The 22,064-nt window shown below is 40.6% G+C and overlaps 1 protein-coding gene across 2 annotated transcripts; it reads right to left on the bottom strand.

Annotated features, from left to right (window-relative positions):
* Positions 1–552: 552 nt before the first annotated feature.
* LOC125903587 (stonin-1) lies at positions 553–21,800 on the bottom strand. Of its 2 annotated transcripts, XM_049600589.1 has the most exons (11): positions 21,536–21,800; positions 12,574–14,499; positions 12,215–12,417; positions 6,617–6,718; positions 6,333–6,456; positions 6,042–6,091; positions 4,435–4,528; positions 3,759–4,336; positions 1,414–1,650; positions 1,113–1,202; positions 553–1,028 (listed from the first exon to the last, which is right to left on the bottom strand). In XM_049600589.1, exons 2-11 carry the CDS (start codon positions 14,417–14,419, stop codon positions 921–923), a joined length of 3,432 nt encoding a protein of 1,143 aa, XP_049456546.1. In that variant the 5' UTR covers positions 14,420–14,499; positions 21,536–21,800; the 3' UTR covers positions 553–920. The 2 variants fall into 2 exon arrangements, with proteins under 2 accessions (XP_049456546.1, XP_049456545.1); XM_049600588.1 differs by lacking the exons at positions 553–1,028; positions 1,113–1,202; positions 1,414–1,650; ... (3 more) ...; positions 6,333–6,456; positions 6,617–6,718 and adding an exon at positions 10,456–11,805 and having other exon boundaries at positions 21,536–21,717.
* Between the last annotated feature and the right edge of the window lie 264 nt (positions 21,801–22,064).

Raw genomic sequence — 22,064 nt, forward strand, 5'->3', positions numbered from 1 at the left:
GCTATAAAGTAAAGTACACTATGCGTGATGGTGCATACTACACTAGTTTGGACATATTTGAAGCCAGTAAACAAGAGACAGTTTTAAACAAAGGAAAAGCAACCAGGCCTGCACAAAAGAATGTCACTAAAATTTTGACAACACTGCCAATGTCAAAATGTCAAAAACATTTTCTGAGGATTTTTCTCTGATTTGTTGTTTTGTAAATTGTTTCTGGAGCTGTCACAGCACCCTTTATATTTCCTCTCCAGCTGTGAGCAGCTAGCTTGAGTGTCTATCCAAACCACTGTCAAACATTAATTGATTTTAGTGTCCATGCTGGCATTTATAAATTCATTTTGTCACATTCCAGTGAATTTGTGTGTAGTAGTTTCAACAGGGAGAAAAAAAGTCCTTTTAGTTCATTAGAAAAATAATATGACACCAAGGGAACACTGGCTCTGTGCAGGACTGCGCAGAAAAAAGGGGGGGTTATTGAATGCAGCACAACAGTGCAGTTCAGTGTATTTGAAGCATGATTAAAGACATTACAGTGTTTGAAAATCAAACAGCACATTAGGTAGCCTGAAAGCAACATGATTATGACAGAAGAAAAACACATTCCAGGTCAAATAATGTTTTGCTCCACTAATAAAGAAAACTATTTCTCAGCTAAATATTATACAACATAAATTCATGCTGTTTGTCTCGGTAGAGCAGCGCCGCGAGTAATTGGCTGTAAATGACTTGCAGTATTGCTCTGATAATTACATAATGAAAAAAAACAAAAGTATCAGTGATTTTGCACAGAGGTGTTTTAACTGCCGGCTCCGTGAGTGAAATTACAACACCAAGAGTTCTAAATTCACTGATTATTTCCCCCCTTTAAATCAGTTTCCCATCATCAACATGATTATCTGATGTGTTCAGGAGAAAGCTCATCACCACTCGGCTTCCCCAACAGCTTTAGAGAACACATAGTCCCTACCTCCGTAACACATCACTCCATCTTTTAAATGAAACTTCCAGCGGTTCTTACTGCGGTGAATCTGCAATATAAAGAACATTTTATCAGGGTCAGTACTCAACAATGGGATTTGTTCAGAGCCAGTATAGAGCCAACATGTTCTTACTTTGTCGTACTGACAGACGATTACATTGTCAGTGTCAAAGAGATCCGGGATGTCCTGCTCAATCACATCATCACCTGAATTCAAAGGATCCTAAATGATAGAAAGTGAATTGATAAGTGTGCAATCAAAGACATGCTGTTGGGAAAAGAAACTGAGTGCTGCCTGCACAACTGTTAAATGTCATTCGCAGCAAAAGTGGCACAACTCAGCTGGTGTTTCTCAAACAGAGATGTTTTAGAGGCAAAAAATAAACCATGACAAAATTCATATCCACCTCTCTCTCTCTCTCTCTCTCTCTCACCTCTTCCTCTACATTAGCGAGCTCATCTGCCTCCTCGCTGTCGCTGGAGGAGATGCTGTTACCGTCACTGCTTCCATCTCCTTCCTGCAGGGCTTTGATGGCCTCAGCGTTGATTATACCCAGAAAGTCGTTCTCTTCCAGGGGAACTCCCTCTTCCTCCTCCATGTCAGAGTTGCCTGCAGGTCCATCCAGCTGAACGATGTCTGACAGCTCGCTGTAGTTGTAGTCCAGGTCCAGCTAAGCAGGAAATGGGAAAAGAAACATAACAGTTGTGCCATGATAATATTCAGAGAATTTAAGTAGGCCGTGATAAAAATGTCTTTGAATAATTCAAGATTGCACACCTGGACACAGCAGTCTGTTTTACAGCACCCAGGCATTTCAGATTTGAATGCAACTCATGTTGAGGAGTTAGTAATGAAAAAACTTTCATGTGAGAGACATGGATGCCAACTTTATCATGGAAACATGTTGGGGGACTCAGAGTTAAAAGCAATATTGTCAAAATCATAGATATATTGACTTGTAGTCCTCAGTACAGCTCAAGCTTCAAAAATGCTGCATCCTACACTTTCAACAGTACAACACACTCCCTCTATACCTCTTAAACATCCATTTATTTTATACTACACACCTTAATTCTTTCTGTTAAACCACTGGAGTGGAATAGTCCGACAGACACACTCTTTTTAGAGCTTGATACCACTTAATATCAGTTGAGTAAATATAAAGCTATAGCCAGCAGCTGGTTAGCTTAGCTGTGCATAAAGCCTGGAAACTCTGTGCCAAGAAACTGTCTGGCTCATAACCCCTTCTTAAATTACCACTGCTCAGCCAGTGGTACGTTGAATTTGCAAAGAAAGGTTTGTTTCACTCACATGCCTTTATGGTGTGCAAAAAATCCAACAGAGAAAATTCAAACAACATTCGATTCAAACTCTCACACAACTCATGCAGTATAATCCAAGTCTCATTTATGTACTTTCCAAACGCATGCATTTTCAAAAAACCTTCAGTGTTTATGCAGAAGTGTTTTAAATATTATGATTTATTGGTTTCAGCAAAAGTGCATGTATTTGGGAAGTACTGAGCATCTGACTGGATAAATGAGACTTAAATTATACTACACAAGTTGTATAAGCGTTTGTCAGTGGATGTTTTGAATAGTTTTTTTCTGGTGTTATATGCAATCCCTCTGCATCAAATTTTTTTCTCAATTTTTGGATTCTTCATTCACTGTGGAGGCATCCAAGAAAAACAATATGTTCATCATGAATTCAACAAAACATGCGGTGAGTAATTAAAATAAAAATAGGCATTTAAGGGGTGAAGTATTCTTTAAAATGAAGAAAAAAAACGGATTAAACAAATCAAGACATGATAAAAAAATAAAAATAAAATAATGATAAGTAATTCATTAGTAAGCTTTAGAGGTCTGGAGGACAGATTCTGTTTCCCCTGGACAGATCCAAGCTAGAAATCTCCCTGTTGTCAGTCTTAATGCTAAGCTAAGCTAAGCTAACCAAACCACAGGCCTGTACTGCGAAGCAGGATTTGAAGCTAGCTAGGTAACTTCAGGTTTAACGCTGGGTTTTCAGTATTATGTCCCTCTTTTTACCGGGATAAATCACCATGGTAACTTATGCTGAACAGTATTGGATCACAGTCTGTCAACACCCTGACGTCCAGTGACCAATCAGATCACTGAAGAATAAAGTATCCATGGATGAAAGTCTGGAGTCTTGGGTGAAAAAAGAGTAGTCTAGGGGTGTTGGTGGCTTAGTGGATAGAGCAGGCACCCCATGTACAAGGCTGTTGCCGCAGTGGCCAGGGTTCGAGTCCAGCCTGTGTGCTCCATGTCATCCCCTCTCTCTCTCTCCCCCCCCCCTTCACACTAAACTGTCCTGTCTATTAAAGGCAAAAAATGCCTGAAAAAAATATCTTTAAAAAGAAAAAGAGTAGTCTATGTATTTTTAGTCAGTAGAATCATTTCATTGTTCCAGGGCTCTTTTTCCACCGGTTTTCCGCTGGATAGGAAAACCCAGAGTTGACTGAACTAGCTGATGACCAGCTTTGTAGTACTGGTTATCCAGACGGCCAGTGTGAGAGTTGGTCACACCAGATAATGAAAGGATATCCTGGGTAAGTTGAACTGGCTTTGTAGTACAGGCCTCAGGCTGCTGGCTCCAGCTAAATAATTAGTGTACCCATATGAGAGTTGCATTGATTTTCTCATCTACGTGGAACTTCTCATTTAACAATACACATCTATATCTCAACAACTGGCCTTTTCCTGTTTTTGTCACTGGCAATTGCTTAAAGAGAGAATTTTCTTTTTGACTTACTCCAAGATCGTCCTCAGCCTGGTTGTCAGTCCTCACAGGCATTAGATTCCTCGCCCTTTCTGCCTTCTCTCTCTCCTCCTCAATCACTTCTTTCAGGATGTCATCAATGTCTCTGGTCTTTAACTCTGCCGACTGAATCAAAGCTTCCTCGCTGCTAATCTGGAAGTCTAATAGCTGACTGCAGGGTGAGGCGCTCACGCTGAGGTTCAAAGGTTCGGGTTGTTGTGGACTCGGATCTTTTTCCTGCAGTGTGACCTCTGGCTCTGGAGAGTGGGCTCCTTCAAGCTGCGAGGTCTCAGCAGCAGGAACTGCTGGTGGCTGCTGTGAGAGGCTGCTCTCACGTCCGGGGGGTAAAGTGGTCTTTGGATGTGGCAGCTGTGTGACAGGAGTGGCTGGAGCAGAGGGTGCAGAGGATGGCTCTACCTCCTGAGGATAAGTGGCATTTGGTGGGGCTGCAGCTGACTGAGGGGCAGGAGCTTCTCTCTGCTCAGTGACTTTCTCTCTGCTTTGAGATACAGGTGGCTGACCTGCTGGGGCCTGAGTAACCACAACTGGAACATTGACCTTGTAGAGTTGACCTCAGTGAGACAAAAGAGGGAGAATGAAATGTTATTTCAACTTATTAGTACATGCTGCAAACAAAACAGATTTAGGTGCGTAACAGGTCATTATGTACCAGAAGCTGTTTGCAGAGTGACTCCAGCTGGTATTTGTACAGGGTACGACAACCCAGCAGGGAGAGAAAAAGTAGCAAGTGCCTCTGAGTTGCTCTGCAATGAAACATTATGTGCATAATTCAGCATATCAAACAGTAATTATTTACATGCATTTTAAATGTACTCATCCCTGAAGCCAACAGTGTGTCATACATATATCATTTGAAGCTATCATGTCAGATACATGAAGTCAGTGTGACTGTGGAGGCAAACAAAAGCCATTTATCCATAGGCAAATACTTAGTGTTAAAATTCAAATACTACTATATAAAAAGCAGAGATGGGACAGAGTCACTGTTTTGCAAGTCACAAGTAAGTCGAGTCTCTACACTTCAAGTCAAGACAGGCAAGTCCCAAGTCCTAAACTTTGAGTTTCAAGTCCTATATAAGTCATGTTGCGCTCTTCCCCTACTATAATGCCATTTTAACAGCTGAGTAATGCTAAATGAATTGTATAAAAATCATCAATGCCTTTTTATTGAGCCATACATTTTGCATACTGCCATTGTTTTTGTTGACCAACACATAGTTTTTGTACGCAAACAAAATTGTCTTTGGTATAATTTTTCTAACTGGCGCTATGTACGGTTAACTTAGTTCTTCATGGTTCTCTCCTGCAACCCAGCTGGATGCTGCTGGACTGGATCTGGGGAATTAAGCATCAGCTTGCTGGGATTGAATCACAGTAATGTTAGGTGATAAAGGAAGTGATGTACATATACAGTATATAATCTTTGGGTTTGGGGGAGGGTATCAAGTTATATCAAACCAAAAGGCACAAATCCAGTTTAAGTCACATGTTACTCGTGTTTGAGTCCAAGTCAAGTTGCAAGACTTTTTTGATTTCATCAGGTGAGTCTAAGGTCAAATTCGTGACCTGAGTCTGACTTGTGTCCAAGTCATGTCTCAAGTCCACACCACTGACATATAGCAAGTAAATGTGGTTTAAATCCTCTTCTTTGAAATTTCCAGTCGGGTTATTTCACTTGATACAATTTCAAAGTAACTTGTTTTTCACAAACTAAACTGAAGTCTTCAAATATATATTCAAGTTTATCAAATTCAATTAGTGAAATCCTGATCTAAGATTTTAAGTTCAAACAGAAAAAGTTGCTGCCAAGAGTGAAATCAAGCGGGAATGTAATTGATCGGACAGGTTTGTCTGATGATCAAAGTCTCTCATCTAGTTAACAAATCAGGAGAAGTGGTATCCTTGGTAGGTCAGTGTTTATGCTTAATTTTTTCCTCAAGAACTTTTGTGTCTGAAATGTAAAAATCCAATCAAAGCAGCTTGATCCTTCGGCTTGACTTTGTTTTAAGAGCAGAATTTAATTAATCTGAATTTCTGAACCTTCAAATTGCATCACTTGACATGGACATTCCAAAAAATGGGAGTTCAAGTTGCATAAATTCAGACAGATTCCAGTGGTGTTGAAGTTTCAACATTATGTGTTGCTTTTAAGATTAAAATTATTCTGATCATTTTTCTGCTTCAGTGTGTGCCCCTCATGTAAGAAGCCATATGAGGTCAGGGAAGTGATGTGCTGTGAATTTTGATGACACTTGCCTTCCTTTGGAAACTGTGAATGCTCTGATTTGCAGGGATCACAACTGAGGCTGAGAGCAAAAAAATCAGAGCAGAGCAGGTTATGCAAAAATCAGAAAAATGGGCCGTCTTCTCTCTGAATCACTTCACCCTGTATATACATTTGTGCCATAAATATGAAATCTGAGAGCTAATCTGCAGCATCTTTACACACTGGAATTCTTGTTTCCCATTCACGGTATATTAACGTAAATGAACTACTCTTTTTTGTGTGTCATCAGAGGCAGTTCATTTCAAGCAGTAGTGTGTTACCTGTGAGCTCTTGATCAGTCTGACTGTAGTTGGCGGGGAGCTGCAGCACAAAGTTGGATGAGTTGATATTATTTTTCCTGAAGTCTTCCATTGCTTTTGACTGCATCATCTTTGACTCCCAAAGCTGCACAGCAAGAAGACACAGCAGTCTGTCTTCCCAGTATGGTGTATACTTTTCTCACTAGATGATCTAACTTTGCTGTAACTGACAGCTTAAGTCAAGATGTGCATTACATCTATTTACTTTTTTCAAATGAAGCAGAGTTATGTAGACTATAACTCACATGCCTTAAATCGTCCAGGATGCGGTCTTCAAGCCCTTCATCCAAGAAGAGCTCCCTCATACTCTCTATCACATCATCAATTATGGACAAGTAGAGTTTGGCCTGCAGTTGTTTACAGAAACTGCAAGTCAGAAGCTGTTGAGCTGCTCGTGAAGATAAAGTGATTTGTGTTTTCTTAGAAGCAAGATACCAAATTCCATTCAAACAGATGTCTTTTTTATGTTGCCGACTGTTGGAAATGGTAGACTCATGCACCTATGTGTAACTCAACACATTTTCTGAACATATCGCTGTCACTATTCATTTCGGGGAACATATCAGCAGCCTGAGGTATCGTTTCTAGTGAAAGTTTCATTTTTAGAATAGATGAAAGATGTTCCTTGTGTTCTTCAATCCATTCAAAACGACTACAATCCAAATTAAAGTGTTAGTGAAATCAAATATTTATGTGCAGACTTCTTCTTCAAACAGAACAAAGACATCATTGATGTTTTTGCTAAGAGTGTGCGATATAGAAAGCCATGTTACCTGACCTTAATTGATATATATTTTTTAATGGGATTTGGCTTGACAGCATGATTAAACTTGACATGATTTAACTGCACTGAGCTACTCCAAATAAATAGCTTGAGGCTCAGAATAAACAGCCCATATTTGAAAAGCAAAGTGGCTTTCAGGAGTGCATTTATTAGAGTACCATTACTTCACCACAGCCCACACACCAAACAAACTTTTGCTAAAAGTTACCTTGTAGCAAAATTAGCTTAAAATCAGCTTTGCTTACCACTGGGCCTGTGTTGTTCAGCATGTTTCAGGGCTAAATCAACTACAGTCCGGTCACAATGCACTTCAGGAACATCATACAAATGGTTGATGGTGCTGAAGTCAGATTGTTTTGCCCACAGCCACCTGACGGAGAGTGCACACACAGGTGATGGTAATCAAGCTGCACAGAGAGATGTGATTGGAGCTTGGAGCGCCATGTTTTTTTAGTGAGGAGTTTTACAAAATTGTTATAAGTCAGTTTTTTGTTCATTTTATTTTTCTTTACTTTGTTCCATTTATAATATGACCTTATATGTGTTTGGAATGGAAATATTCAGTTTAATATAATGTCAATCTTTGTTGCTAAAGCAAGATGCAAGCGTAGGTGTTCCCGTATTTTACCAATAAAACAACTGTGACTCATTTTGCATATACACTGCAACTAAACTTTATGGCAGTGGTTACATTTCAGTTTTACAGTGAGTAATTCTGCTGCAGCTTGTGAGGTACCATGTCCCTTGGGTGGGGGATAGAGGGTGCCCCTGCAGCATGGATGGATTACTGAACAGGCCTGGCAGGCACACGCCCAGGGGCCCAAAGTTTTAAAGCTCCCCCTGGCCTTCACCTGCAAAATGTCACTCAAATCAGCACGCACTGACCAGGAAGAGACTCAAAATGGCACAAAAAGGTACAAAGGAACTACAAAGAGACACAAACGACCAAAAAACAGACACGAAATTACACCAGAGAGAACTACAAAAAAGATGCACAACAACTGCAACAAGAGACAGAAACCTCCACAAAGTCTGTGTTTTTGCTCCTATGTTTGAGAAGTGGTGGGGCCTTTTGCATTTCTCCACCCAGAGGCTCTTTGTCTCATAATCTGCCCATGTCCTGCAGGCCACCCTACATCCACCCACATCTGGGAACTCAAATACACTCTAACACTGAATATGGCTTCAGTACCTGTAGTGGCTTAACTGTATCTCAGCCATGTGGTTTTAAAGAGCCTCAAATATCTGTGTCCAACAGGACCTTTCCAGCTCTAGTTTACTTTCAATAGAAAGGTTTCACTGTTGCACATTTTCCACCGTGCTGCTGAGGGACTTGGTACAGTATCTGATTCCAGGAATGCACAATGCCAGGAGTTAAAAATATTTCACCCTTTACAAAACACTTCATTTTGAACTTGGTGTTCAATGAATTCGTAGCAGCAGCAGCAGCAGGCGCCGTGACCCCTGCTTCCTCCGAGCATCTGTTTGGTAATACTGGCACTCTTTCAACACTGTAGGTTGAGTCCTCCGATAGAGGATGAGAGCACTGTGGCTCAAAAGCAGCAACATGAGAGTATCCACCCCTGTGGATACTGCAACTCACTGAAAGTAAGACACTCAGCTGTCACGTTACCACAAAGCTACTCTGGACTCTGATAGCAATTCTCCTTATACATATATATATATATATATCCAATATTACATCATCTATGTCTATTTTATTTGTCCAGGCATTGAAAATACTAGGTAATTAAAAACTGAAACTGAAAATAATTCATGTAATGGAAGTAACCATGGTCAGTTCACTGTCGCCATCACTGCCCCCTATTGTGAGCAACTGGACAGACAACTGAGGGAAAAATGTGATTTAGTTACTCATCTAATTTTGAGTTGAGAAATACAAAAAACAGCTGATTGTGATTAAATTATTCCTACATTATTTGTTAAACAATTTTGACATTGAATGGAGAGCAACTGTTATCATTTTCAGTGAAACTCTAACCTCATCGTTGGGATTAAGAGACCATCTTTTGTGCGTTTAAAGGCATTTTTCCAATTAACTCATCCATCACTTCCAGATCATACGACATAGATTGAAAAATCCTGAGATATAAATACCCAAAACCCATAAAAAACACATCACAGACATAGAATTAATAGCAAGAAATAAGCTAGCAGGGAGTAAAAACTCAAATGTCCCAGGTTGAGGCTTTTCGGAGTAGTGACTTGTCACGAGGGTCCAGCGAAATATTGTTGCATGCTCCAGTGTTGTAGTCATGTCCACCTAAACTGAGTGCAAGTTATGGCCAAGACCAGAGTGTATCAAGACCAAGACCAAGTCAAGACCAGACAAGCACTGCATGACACACTTCCAAAAAAATGTGGAACACGCAAACCAAAGGCATTCCTCCAAGATTCACATTCCCATAAAAATACCCACAGAAAACATGACGAGCTTTTTTTTTTTTAATCCCATTCTGTATATGTGTGTATGTGTAAGTGCACCATGTACCATTTTCTATGAGTTAACAAATACAGGCTAACACTAAGAACCTTCTTTATTCAACACTTCTTTTTTGAAAAGGCAATTCAGTGCTATCTCTGCAGTTGTGGTCTTGACCAGTCTTAAAATAAAATCTCCAGTCCTCTTGTCTGAGACAAGTAAGAAGTAAAAATGCAGTCGAGTCTACAAAACTGACACCTTAAATTGGTCTTGAGCTTCATCTAGAGCAGTACAACATGACCACCACCTAATGAGGCAAATTCAGTTCAGGCTAAGATGCTACACTCTTCTGTACCTGTGCACTATCACAGTTACTGTAATCAAATGACACAAAGTCACCCAGCATGCAGCACTTGCACAAAATAATTTCCTACAAATTACATCGTTTATCGAGCAGCAGCCTGTCACTACTCACTGCTGGGTGTCTCCGTCTCTCAACAACACTGTGATGATGGGAAACATTAAGTTGTGCTGTTTTGACACTCGGTGAGATGTTTGTTTAAAGCTACTTTGCTCCTTTGTTCGATGAATGATTAGTGGGTAATTGTAAAAATAAATAACTGTTATTGTGATGTGTGTTATGCATGTGTAGTTCTCCACTTCCTTCTCCTTGATTTAATAACTCGATGTTAGTTTCTCTTTTTCCTGCAGTGTGTGGTCGACAGAAACTTCCGAGACTTACGAACGTCCGTGAAGAAGTACCATGAGTCATTCAGCTTTAATTCAATTTTTTACTCTTGACGTACATAATATCCAGCTTAAGCCAGGTACCTCAAACATAGTCATCTCTGAAGGCCTTGTTGTTCGCTATGAAGCGTCACCATTCTTTTTTTTTTTTTTTAATCCAACCTATTCACAACCCAGAGGCAGAAAAATCACATAATAAAGATTTGATTTGTTTAAATAAAATTACAGTCCTCCAGAATACAACCTTGGTATATGATCAAAGGTCAGCTCGAGGTAAGCAATGCAAGCAATGAGTTCTATTCATGGGAAGGAAAAGGAGGAAATTAATTTCTCACTTTATGCTGCAAACTAAGTTTCAGATCTCACAACTCTGAGTACTACACTACAACTATTTCATAAAACGCTCCAAAGGTGAGTCATTGCTGTCAGTCCTGCAACTGCTGTTTCACTTTGTAAATGCACTTTGTCAGTATTTGGCAAAATCAAGACAGTTAGCCTTCAGATATGAAACTATTTTGTAGCTTTTGGGGCCAATGCACTTGTGAGAGAAATTATTTAATTGTCACTTTGTTTCATGTTGCTTTGAACCTGTGGAGAATGGCTGCTAATTGGCATTGAGCCTGAGTCAATTCAACCAAATTGCCCTAATAATTGTGATTAATTCACTTCAGACAAACGCTGCTCCGTGGGGCTCAGCATGATGTGACCCACCTTTGAACTGACGTGTTAGTGCAACTATAATTACATCACCATAGTGCTTTTCCACAGTGTTTGTCTGTCATTTGCATATTTGCTCTAAAACTTACTGATACAAGGGGTTATACTGAGAACCGAGCCACCACCACGCAGAATTTAGTACCAATGTGGATGATTCATTCCTGGATGAATATATATATGGAAGTATGTGAAAAGGGCCCGACCCTATACGTATGCTGATAATTATTTTCTCTCAAACACAGTGAATATCACTCATTACTTAAGCTGTTTATCTCATGCAGGATGTTCAGAGTACATTTAATAAGGCTGCCAATCTTTCTGGAGGGCAGTGCAGATGATGCAAATGCAAGCTTATATACACTACTCGTATAATCTGTGGTCGTACAGTTAATAAATCTATTAAATGTAAAGTGCTAGGCAAAAGGACCATGTTAAATTGTTTACTAGGGTCTAGACTAATTCAGTCTCAGTTAAAGGATACAAAATCGGTTAACCTCCATGAGAAATACTACCAGGCTATGTGTAATTAGATGAGTTTGACACCGGATATAAGCAGAAAGTCCCTCGTCACCCTCCTTTTCTGTTCATTTATTTGTCATCCCTTTTCACCATGAAGAGGATTTTGGCAAATATCTTGGATAAAAGGGATGACGTCCTCCTCAGAGTTTCTTTGATGATCACTGTGTCATACAGCCGGATTGCTTCTGTGACTCTGTTTCAATCCATTTCTTCTCCACCTCCACCTAAAAAAAAACACAAAATGAGGCAGGTAAACAAAGATGTTTTCTGTATCTACACTGAGCAAAAATCTAAAAGCAACAACTTGTGTTTTTGCTACAATTTTTCACAGGTTTGAGTTCAAGATCGAAGACCTTTTCAATGCACTCATTACATATTTCTTTTTAAATTTTTGGTTGCAAATTTGTTACCATCTTAAGGCACACCTCTGTAGTAAACATGATGTTTGATCAGTGGCACAACTGTTTGACAGAAATGTATCTATTGAGTGCATAAAAAGTCTTCAATCTTTAACCTTTAACCTGTGAAAAATGGGAGCAAAAACAAAAGTGTTGCGTTTAAATTTTGTTAAGTGTAAATTAAGGTTGGTGCACGCACTGACCAAGATATTGTTAAACTGCTGAGTCATCTTACCTGACAATGATAGCGTGTCCAACTGGTCACATGTTTCTGAGGCTGGATGTCGTTGGCGGTGCCCAGTGACTTCACCCTGGTCTGTGACACAACCGCGCCCATAATTTCACATTCCATTGTGACAAAAGGGTACCAGTCACTTGGGATCTCCTGATCAGATCCCAGCTCTAGCTTGCAGGAAAATGAATGGGGATGATCCACCGCTGTGAAGAAGGAAACAAAGGTCACTTGTAGTTACAGTGTCACACCACTGAGCGGCAAACATACTGTACACATGCACAGGAAGCCAGGAAGATAATGAGAAAATGATGTCAGGATGTAGGGCTGGGCTAAATTTTAATTTCTCAGAAATGTGTTACCTGTATTCTTGGCGGGCAGTCTGTCGATCCTCCACACGACGGCTGAATATACATTCTCATACTTGACGGTGCCGATTGTCACCTGCATGACAGGCTGTGAATCTGCAGCGCTGACAGCGCCCAAGCAGGCGTTTCTGTTCATACGGGCCTTCAGCGACCTCTGCCGCAGCAAGGCCACTGTCTGCGTCACTTTGACCCAGTCACCTGGCACAGGCACACGGATCACTACATTCTCACACAGTGGGTTCGTGTCAGACACGCTCGCTGTGGAAAGGAAGGTGGCCGACATGTTAAGAAAGGCCTGGAGCTCCACATAGGCACCTTGAACTGTGACAACAGCTTTGATCGAGAAGGGGATTTCTGTGCAACCCAAAAACGCTGTCTTATACCGCATCAGCTCCACCCTGCAGGCCTCTGGAGGTGAGAACTTTATCAGCCGGGACCTCTGAAACTCTGTCTCATTCACACATCTGTGAAAGTGGCAGTCTGCAATCTCCATCCAGAGTTCACCGTCATCCTCAGACCCGTAGCTGGAGTCAAAGCGCAGCAGCCCAAGATCATTAAGGGCGAGAAAACAATCCCCTAGTCCGTTCAGGAAAGCGAGACAGTGAATCTGGGTGAAGGCTGTCCGCTCCATGACCTCTCCAAATTTATCCAGTTGTACCCAGATATGATCCGTGATCTGCAACGACAGCTCCTGTTCCTCGTAGTGCCGCCTCTGCTGGTGGTGAATACACAATTTGAAGATTTCTTCTTCAATGGAGACTACCAGGTCCTCCATGTCGTCGTGGACTGTGGAGCCAAACTTTAGCAGCTCTTCTGCCTCCGCCTCATGATTAACCTCCAGCTTAGGGTGATAGCGTTTCTTCTCTGTGTACGAGAAATGTTCCACCTTGACCGAGAGGACTTTCCGGGGCTCGCCGTAGCTTTCCAGTTTCAGATCTGAGAGCCTGCACTGGGGGAGAAGCTGGAACTCTTTGAATGGCTTCTCCAGCCCTTTCTCGTAGTACATCTGCAGCACACCTCCGGGCAACAAGCGGAGGTAGATTGGCCCCCACTGCCGCGAGGACATGCGGTTCTTTTTTTCAGGAATCCTGAGCAAGACAGACCAGCCGTCTCTCTTCTGGCTACGAAACAGACCCCGAGGAACAAACTGGGACGAGCCCTCGCTTAAAACCTCACTTTTACAACTTAGCCGCCTCTCCCCATCTTTTTCTGTCTCTGCCTCGTGGGCTCGTAGGCCTTCCAGTTTGTGGCAAACATAGGAGAAGGAGCTCTGGAGGTGGTCACGTGGTGGCTCATCGCCGTCTTTGGTCCGAATAAAGAAGCGTGGTAGGCTGTTCTCCGATTCTGAGTCTGACGAGGAGCTGTCCACATCTGCGCTGTGTCTAGATCCATCCCAGAAGGGGTTATAGTGTCCTGAGTTCCCCTGGAAAGAGGGGAAAGGGGTTGGTCCATCTGAGGTTTGATGCAGGGCCTCTGGTGCAGTAGAGTGTACAGAGGTGTTAGGCGTGCTGGACAAACTCCGGAAGAAATCGTTCTTTTCCCAGGTGTTGGAGTGAAATGGGGACGCACTGCTAGGAACCCCACTCACAGGAGTGCAAAAGGGCGTGTTACATGGTACATAGGAACTTCCACTAAGACTCGAGGAGCTTTGAGGGGATTCCAGAGAACTATTGAAGCTCCAGGAAGTATCTCTAATTGGAGGAAGAACTAATTTCAGACCATTGGGACGCGGTACTGATGCTTTGATAAGCCCTGGTGACTGTAGAGGCTTCTGAGGTGATGAGAGTGGTGTGTTGTCATCTTCAAACGTGACCCAGTTTGAGTGATTTGTGGAACACATGGCTGAAGAGGTCTGATGGCCGCTTTCAAATCAACAATCTCTCCTTTGTTGGGTTAGCAGTCCTCCTGAGGCCGTCTCCACTGCAAGAAAACAAATATGAAGAATTAGAAAATTAAAAAAAGTTTGGTCTTAAAAGTAATTTTTAAAAAGTTTAATCTTAAGATATTCCAGCGATAACACATATGCTCTTAGATCTGTTCTCATTTAAAAGCAGAGCAAGTACATTTATGCTTTCGGGAGAAAAGAAAGAGAGAGAGAGAGAGAGAGCTCTTGGGGATATAAATAAAACATATTTCCTTAAGGTGCGCCATTAAAACTTAATGAAAGGCTGACCTTGAAAACCTGGAACATGTTTACATATGTTAACACCACAATTAACTCGGGCTCTTTTGATGCAAACGCTGAAGCAAGCACTCTGCAGCTCAGAATCAGAGAGGCAGCACATTTTTCTCTCTCAGTGACACCACAGATTAGAGCTTTTGTTGATTTTTAAGCTTTTGCAGAATCCTTCATACAAACATTTATTAGCTGAACTGACTTGCAAGTACACCATCAGAATAGTGGGAACAGTCTTTTATAGACTATCAGCCAACTTTATGCATGCGTAAGAAGTTCAACAAAATGCCAGCTAGTATGTTTGCCTTTTTCTTTATTTGGATCATTTTTGCAAGAAAAACAGAAAAGGATAAAAAACTGTAGCCTTGATTCTCTGGGCCATAACTTTATCTAACAGTAGTTATTACTGTTTGGTTGAAGCACAAAGTATTGGTCTTCAAATATTAAATTGTGGGCAGGGCCAGTACAACACTACTTTCATTCTTCATTCATTTCTGAAACTGCTTATCCTGTTAGGGGTCGCGGGAGGGCTGGAGCCTTTCCCAGCTGACGTTCGGCAAGAGGCAGGGTACACCCTGGACAGGTCACCAGACTATCACAGGGCTGACACATAGAGACAGACAACCATTCACGCTAACATTCACACCTACTACGGGCAATTTAGAGTCACCAGTTAACCTACATGTCTGAGGATGGTGAGAGGAAGCTGGAGTACCTGGAGAAAACCTACACTGACACGAGGAGAACATACAAACTCTGCACAAAAGGGCTCTCCCAACCTGGGTTTGAACCAGGAGCCCTTGTGCTGTGAGGCGACAATGCTAACCACTACACGATGATACATTCAGATATTGTGCCATTTGCTTCCATTAATAATGACAAATTGACTCAGTGGTGATGCGTTTTAGCCATTCTAGTAATGAATGGCGATGTCTGTCACCTCCTCAGTCCAGACTGAAATATCTCAACAACTATTGGATAGATGCCATGAATTCTTGCAGACATTTGTAGTCCCACATCATCAGGACATTCTTTAAATTTGTCCAGTACTTTGATTTATCACCAAATACCTGCAGACTTTGTGTCCAGCCCTTTAGTACAGCCCAATTTAGATCAATTTACAAGAAGTGCATGATTGGATACAGCTCTGTCTCCTTCATTCTATACTCTGTGTGTACTGTGGGCTTGAGAGCAAACAGTACCGCTATTGTTATCTTGACACATGGGCGAGGTCCACTTCTGTGATTCTTACTCCAAACACTATATTAGAATATGCACTACAAATCTATTCAAACTTCTGAAAACAAAAATTACTCCTAAGAACACACTCTGGAAAACTTACAAATCTACCTAACATGATGTTTTGTATCCATACATTCTGACAAATTGACACCTGGTTTCTCAAAGCATTGTGATATATAAAGTTTATGTGTTTTTAGCAGCTCCTACTGGAGCAGAGGAAGAAATGTTCAGGGAAAAAAGGAAAATGATGCTGTTTTCAAAGGGAAAAGTTTTGGGAGTTCAAAGGTTTTGTATTGCAAATTGATGAGCCAAAATGTTGCATTTCAGACATACCGTGCTTCCAAATGAGCATGGTGTAAATATTTCATTGCAAGCTCGCTTTAAAATGCGTGTGAGAAAAGTTAGCCATGGCGTCAAAGATCCTGTCTCATTAACCAGCATGAAGTCAACTGTGAGAACCAGGTATAATGTGGCAGAGCAGCTGGTACTGCACGAAGCTTCGGAAAGGAACAAAGCTGGTAAAATGTGTAAGGCGCCATGACTGTTTCATCCTCTGTGATATTAGAGCTGCAGAACATATTTCAATGAATGTATTAAAAGTGTGAGAAATGTTGCTAAACAACAACGGCATGCAGGCTCATTAGCCAATGGGCAGAGAGCGAACATGTTGTAATAATCTTTATACAATCTTGCTGTTCATTTTCCAGCCAGTCAATCACAATCTGTCTTTTCATGTGCTGGCAGCTCTGCTCTCACCAACATCAGGCTCACAGGCCACAAAGAAGCCACTCTCAAAATGCTGAAGCCTCATCTCCCCATAAAAATCTTGAAAAAAATAATTGAAAGCAGAAAGCCTCAATTACAGCCTTCCTCCTCCCTTCAAGATCACAGCCATGACTTGCATGAAGGAGAAATCCAGTGGCAAGTTCCTCCAGCTATAAATAAACAGGGAAGTGGGGGCTCTTCTTCAGGGGTAGTGGATTGACAAGTCCTCAGTCAAACACTGGAGAACATCTTTCTAATGAGCGGATGTTTGCGATGGCACACAGACATTTCAATGAGTTCATCCCGCCTCTCTGACTTATAGAAACCCTCGGCTTTGGTTCAAAAAGAGACGGGCACTGAGAAGGATGAGATCTCCACGGGGGTTACTGACAAGTCTTTCAGACTCATTTCCAGTCTGCTGTCTCTTCCTGGGCTCTCTAGCAGAGCAGCACAGAAACGAGACACTGCTAAATCTACAGAGGACAAAAGAATACATTCCACACATTCCCCGGGGACAAGCAGCTTTGCACACAGGAAATACCAGCCTGCTCTATCCATGTGAACTGACAACAAATATTATCTTAATGTCATATTATCACTTTTTTTTTTTAAAAATGCACCCGATACTCACAAGTTCTGGTTTGTGTGGTTGTTTATCACTGTCAAACATGAAAAAACAGCAACACAGAGGGAGTCGGGGGATTAGGTTAGGCTTATTACAGTGATAAGGTGATTTATAAAGCACATAAAACCAGCCTGAGGAATTGTTTTTACAATTTGAACCTTATTTTTCATTATTATTGTCTTAAGAATTGGGAGGTGACGAAATTTAACAGGGTAACACACCTATAAAAGCAATGCAAAGACGGGAATTGTAATCGTACAGAGCAACTTTGTTCAAGACTCTCTTACTAACAGTGTTCAGGTTTGTTCCCATTTGAATTGCAGCACTGCAGTTAAGATAAAGAGTATGTTAATCCTGAGTATTATCGCAGATGTGTCATTATTATACTTACATAAATGACCACATTTGAAAAAGCCTGGGGTAGGCAAAATAAGGCACACACCCACGCCCACGGACAATTACTTACAGTCTGAAGTCACTTAGTTGTAATTATTGGTTCAAACTGAGTCATAACATGTCGCCAAATACATGCATTCATCAGCTAAAAAGATGCCAGTCAGCACTTTGACATGACGTCTCCAAACAGATCCAATTACAGGTGGAACTGTCAAACCCGTCAAACTGCAACGTTATTTAACATGGGAATATCTTGTGTGTAAAACAATGTGACAAGTCATCACAAACACATGGAAAATTTCAATCCACAAAGAGGAACAGCAATCACAAGCCGATACTAACCAACAGGGATATGAGAGAACAGATGCCACTCCTTGGTTTCATCTCACATGACTGATCTTTTTTGCAGTGACTGTAATGAATATTTACTTTAAGATTAAGGTCCATTTTCACGAGGAGTTCTTGTCATATTGTTATTGTCTACTGTATTGTCTACTGTAATTTCTGCTGTGAGAAAAAGGACAAACCTCTTGATGACAGGAAGCAGCGACAGACAAATGATAACTGAGAGGAAACTGTTGTGGTTTAAGAATAAAACTGCTGAATATTGAAAAAATAAATAAACACATTTGAACTCTGACTTGGCAGACAGATGCTTCCTGATTAAATGAGACAAGTTCCTGTTGGACTCTCTGGATAATTCCTGTGTTCTCACACTACCGAGTGGGTCGTTTCCCTTAGAGAAGTATATAAATAAACAAAATAAGACGCTATCCCTTTTCATTTGACAGGCGAGTACTACTGTTGTGACCACACTGACTGTGTAATCGAGTGCAGAGCTGAAAATGTGATGACCCATTTCCAGTGGCAACGCACAGGCGCTGTCTGCAGAGTGTTCTCCCATCAAATAGAGCAGAGGAGAAACTTTGTTCGCTGCTGCTGCTTTTGTCTCCTCACACGTTAAACACACGGAATAAATCAATGTTATGTTGCAATAATTCCAGGGTACTTATTGTAGAGTTTTGTTCGAGATCAGAAAAGCATGACTGGAAAAAATAAGCAGGAATGAATGGGAGACATGTGTGTCAGCTGAGGCACTTACAGAAATAAGTTTTCCACTATTGCTCTGTAAGTTTACTCAAGCAGCAGTGATTCATTTTACTCTCAGACAGTTTGGGATAAACTAATAATAACCACATGGAAAATGTTTATTTCATATGTTTTAGAGCATCCTCAAAGCAAGACTATGTAGCGTTTGAGAGAAGTACGGGAGGCAGCAACAAGTTGTTGCAACTGTTATCAAGCCATGCAACCACATCAGAACAGACCACACAGCAGTAATTTCAAAGTAGTAGTTTTTGCGGGGTAAATAAAAGGATAGTTTATGCAAATAAAAATGTATATTGCTGTTATTTACTTACTTATTTCACAAAAGATTATGTTATAACAGACATTTATACATGCACAAGTTATTATGATGTATGTTAAAGGATAGTACACACAAATATATAAAACTGTCGATCAGAATCAGACACAGAAATACTTTACTGATCCCCTGAGGGAAATTATGATTCGTTACAATTGCTCCGATGTAAAGAATAGAGAATTATAATAAGTAAGAATAAGAGTATGAAATAAAGTATGTAAAGAAAAAGCAAAAAATTAAAATAAATATAAATGAAATGTGCATTATGCTGTGGTGTTTGAAACTAGTATCTAAGATGTAGAAAATTAAAACATTAAAAAATATCATATACATCATCACTGTGCTGAGGCTGTAAGTGGGAAAATTTAAATACAGTATATACTGCAGTAGAATAAAACAACAATAGAATTAAAGGTAATATAAGAAATGTGTACATGTATGTGCACTGTAAGTCAATTACATTCAAGAGGTAAAAATTGTTGCACAGTTGAATAGTTGCACAGAATACTGCGGCAGTTTAATTATTAACTATTATTATCATCTGTTGTCTTCTACAGTGGCTTTCTGATGCCATTAACAGAATAATAAAGGAGGAAAAAAATGCATACATTTATAGGCTACTTGCACAACTCATTGTGAGGTACATGATTACTGAAGTTAATGAAATAATACAAGAATTTGTTTATTTCTAATTAACATATTTACTAGTATAATGGTCCGTTAGTCAATAGTAAGCCATTGCTGTTTGTATTGCAGTAAATAAATTATAAAAAAGTAGAAATTACATTTCAGTAAGAGTGGGGAAGTGGGTTGCTAACAGAGGGGTTCCCCACAAACAAAACTGTTATTTGGTAAATATTACTAAATAAATACATTCTATTATAGGCTAATATAATCATTCAATAGTATATATTCAGAATGCTGCACTAATGAGATAAAAACCAATGGTCAATTAGTGAAATTTAATGCTAACATGTTTGCAATGGAAATTGTATTTTTTACATTTCATTTTCACTGAAGAAATTATGGTGATGTGATTTTTGCTAGTGTCTGTACCAAACAAGCACGTTCCCTTATGTTTGAAATATGATTCGTAAGTTGGGGAATCTCAGTAGCACCACAATGTTTGAATTTTAACGGTTACGACACATTTTATCTAAATCAGAAAATTGCAGCTTTTTCTATTTAGATATAGCACTTGGCCATATTATGATGTCAATAATATTTTTGAGTAACTGGCAGGTCTAGTTGCAACCGTCCCTGTGGCGATGTGGTGTTGCAACTGTCCACAGGGGTACGTGTGGTCAGTTGCAACACCTGACTTCTTCCATTCAAATAAATATTGTGAATGATATATCATAAGTAATCATATTTAAATGGTGTGTGTAATTAGCAGACAGATGTGAGTTTAATATTTAAAAATTTAGTTGGTCTTTTCCAAACAGTCGATGAATAACTGAGAGGAATGCAAAAAGTGTTGCAACCGTCCCCAGTCTCCCCTAATAACACATTCTTCCCTTTACAAAGTAAAAGCTGAATTTAAGCAATAAAATACACAACTGCTTAATTTAATTCACTCAAGTGTTTTGCTGCTGTAGCAAAATTATGCCTGCGGATGTTTAACAGACAGTATTGACTCTTCTATACTGTTATTTTTATTATGTTTTCGCATTCGCCTTTATTTCATAGTTTAGTTTTCACTTGTGGCAACAGTGGTTGGTGCAGTCTAACTTTACAGACCTGATATCTGTTTAAACTGACCAAAAAAAGTTTCCAAAAAATACACAGCACTCAAAAATGTCTGCAAAGGGCCAAAATTACGAATGTCACGTGCAAATAAATTGTTTCCGTCTCGTTGAAACACTGTTGCACTATTGTTGCGGCGCATTCTTGCAGCGTGGGGTCAGCAAATGCCACACAAACACACGAGTTACCGGTAAACGACCTATTTTCTGTCGCCCCACAACAGCTCCGGCTGGAGAAAGAAAACAGTACCAGCATGCTGTCATCCACAACACAGCCAGGCCCATGTCCGGACAGAGAGGCCCACTTCTGGGATCACTCCTGCGCCTTTGTGCTGCTGCAAACTCTGAGTAAAGTTGTCACTCACACTTTTTAGTCGCGCTCTACTTTGTGAGCACAACATGCGCCACTCACACACACACACATACACACACACACAGTCCCGAGCTACGGCTGACAACACACTGAGTCAACATTTACCAAGAGTAAACCAAAACAGCTTTAAGTCGTCCCTCGCGCTCAGGAACTATCACGGCTCTCTCAAAAACAGACCTGAGTGCAACCAGGAGGGAGAAATACTCACAGATTCACAGTGGTGGGTCACTAATTCAGGTCATGACTTCTGTTTCATGGACGCGGCTGTACTCCTGATGTCGGCCGGTTTTCCTCAAAATGGCAGAGTGTAAATCCTGGGAGTTTTAACAGCGCGAGCTTCCCCTCCCGAGTTCACGCAGACTGTCCTACAACGGGACACTGCAGGAATGAACAGAGCGGTGCTGCGTTCGCTGCTGTGGGAAATGCCACTGTCAGCAGATGGGCAAGCGCAATACACCAAGTAGAGGGTGAAATATTCACTTTGAGAGTAAATGATTAAAATAATAGACCTTTTGGTTACATCCACAAGGCTGACAATAAACAACGTACATATGTTTTAATATTATAAGCCCGTATTTTGACGTATGGATGCTGTTATCCTTAATCTAATCAATTTCAGAGTTGAGGTTTTGCATGCTGTGTCACAAAAGTGGATATGTAACCATGAGCATTACGTGTAACTCAAAATATATGCACTATGCTTATGTTTAGCATCTAATTGGCCTGATGGCAGTGTT

This window comes from Epinephelus fuscoguttatus, linkage group LG16 (genome assembly GCF_011397635.1).
Source record: "Epinephelus fuscoguttatus linkage group LG16, E.fuscoguttatus.final_Chr_v1".
Taxonomy (NCBI): domain Eukaryota; kingdom Metazoa; phylum Chordata; class Actinopteri; order Perciformes; family Serranidae; genus Epinephelus; species Epinephelus fuscoguttatus.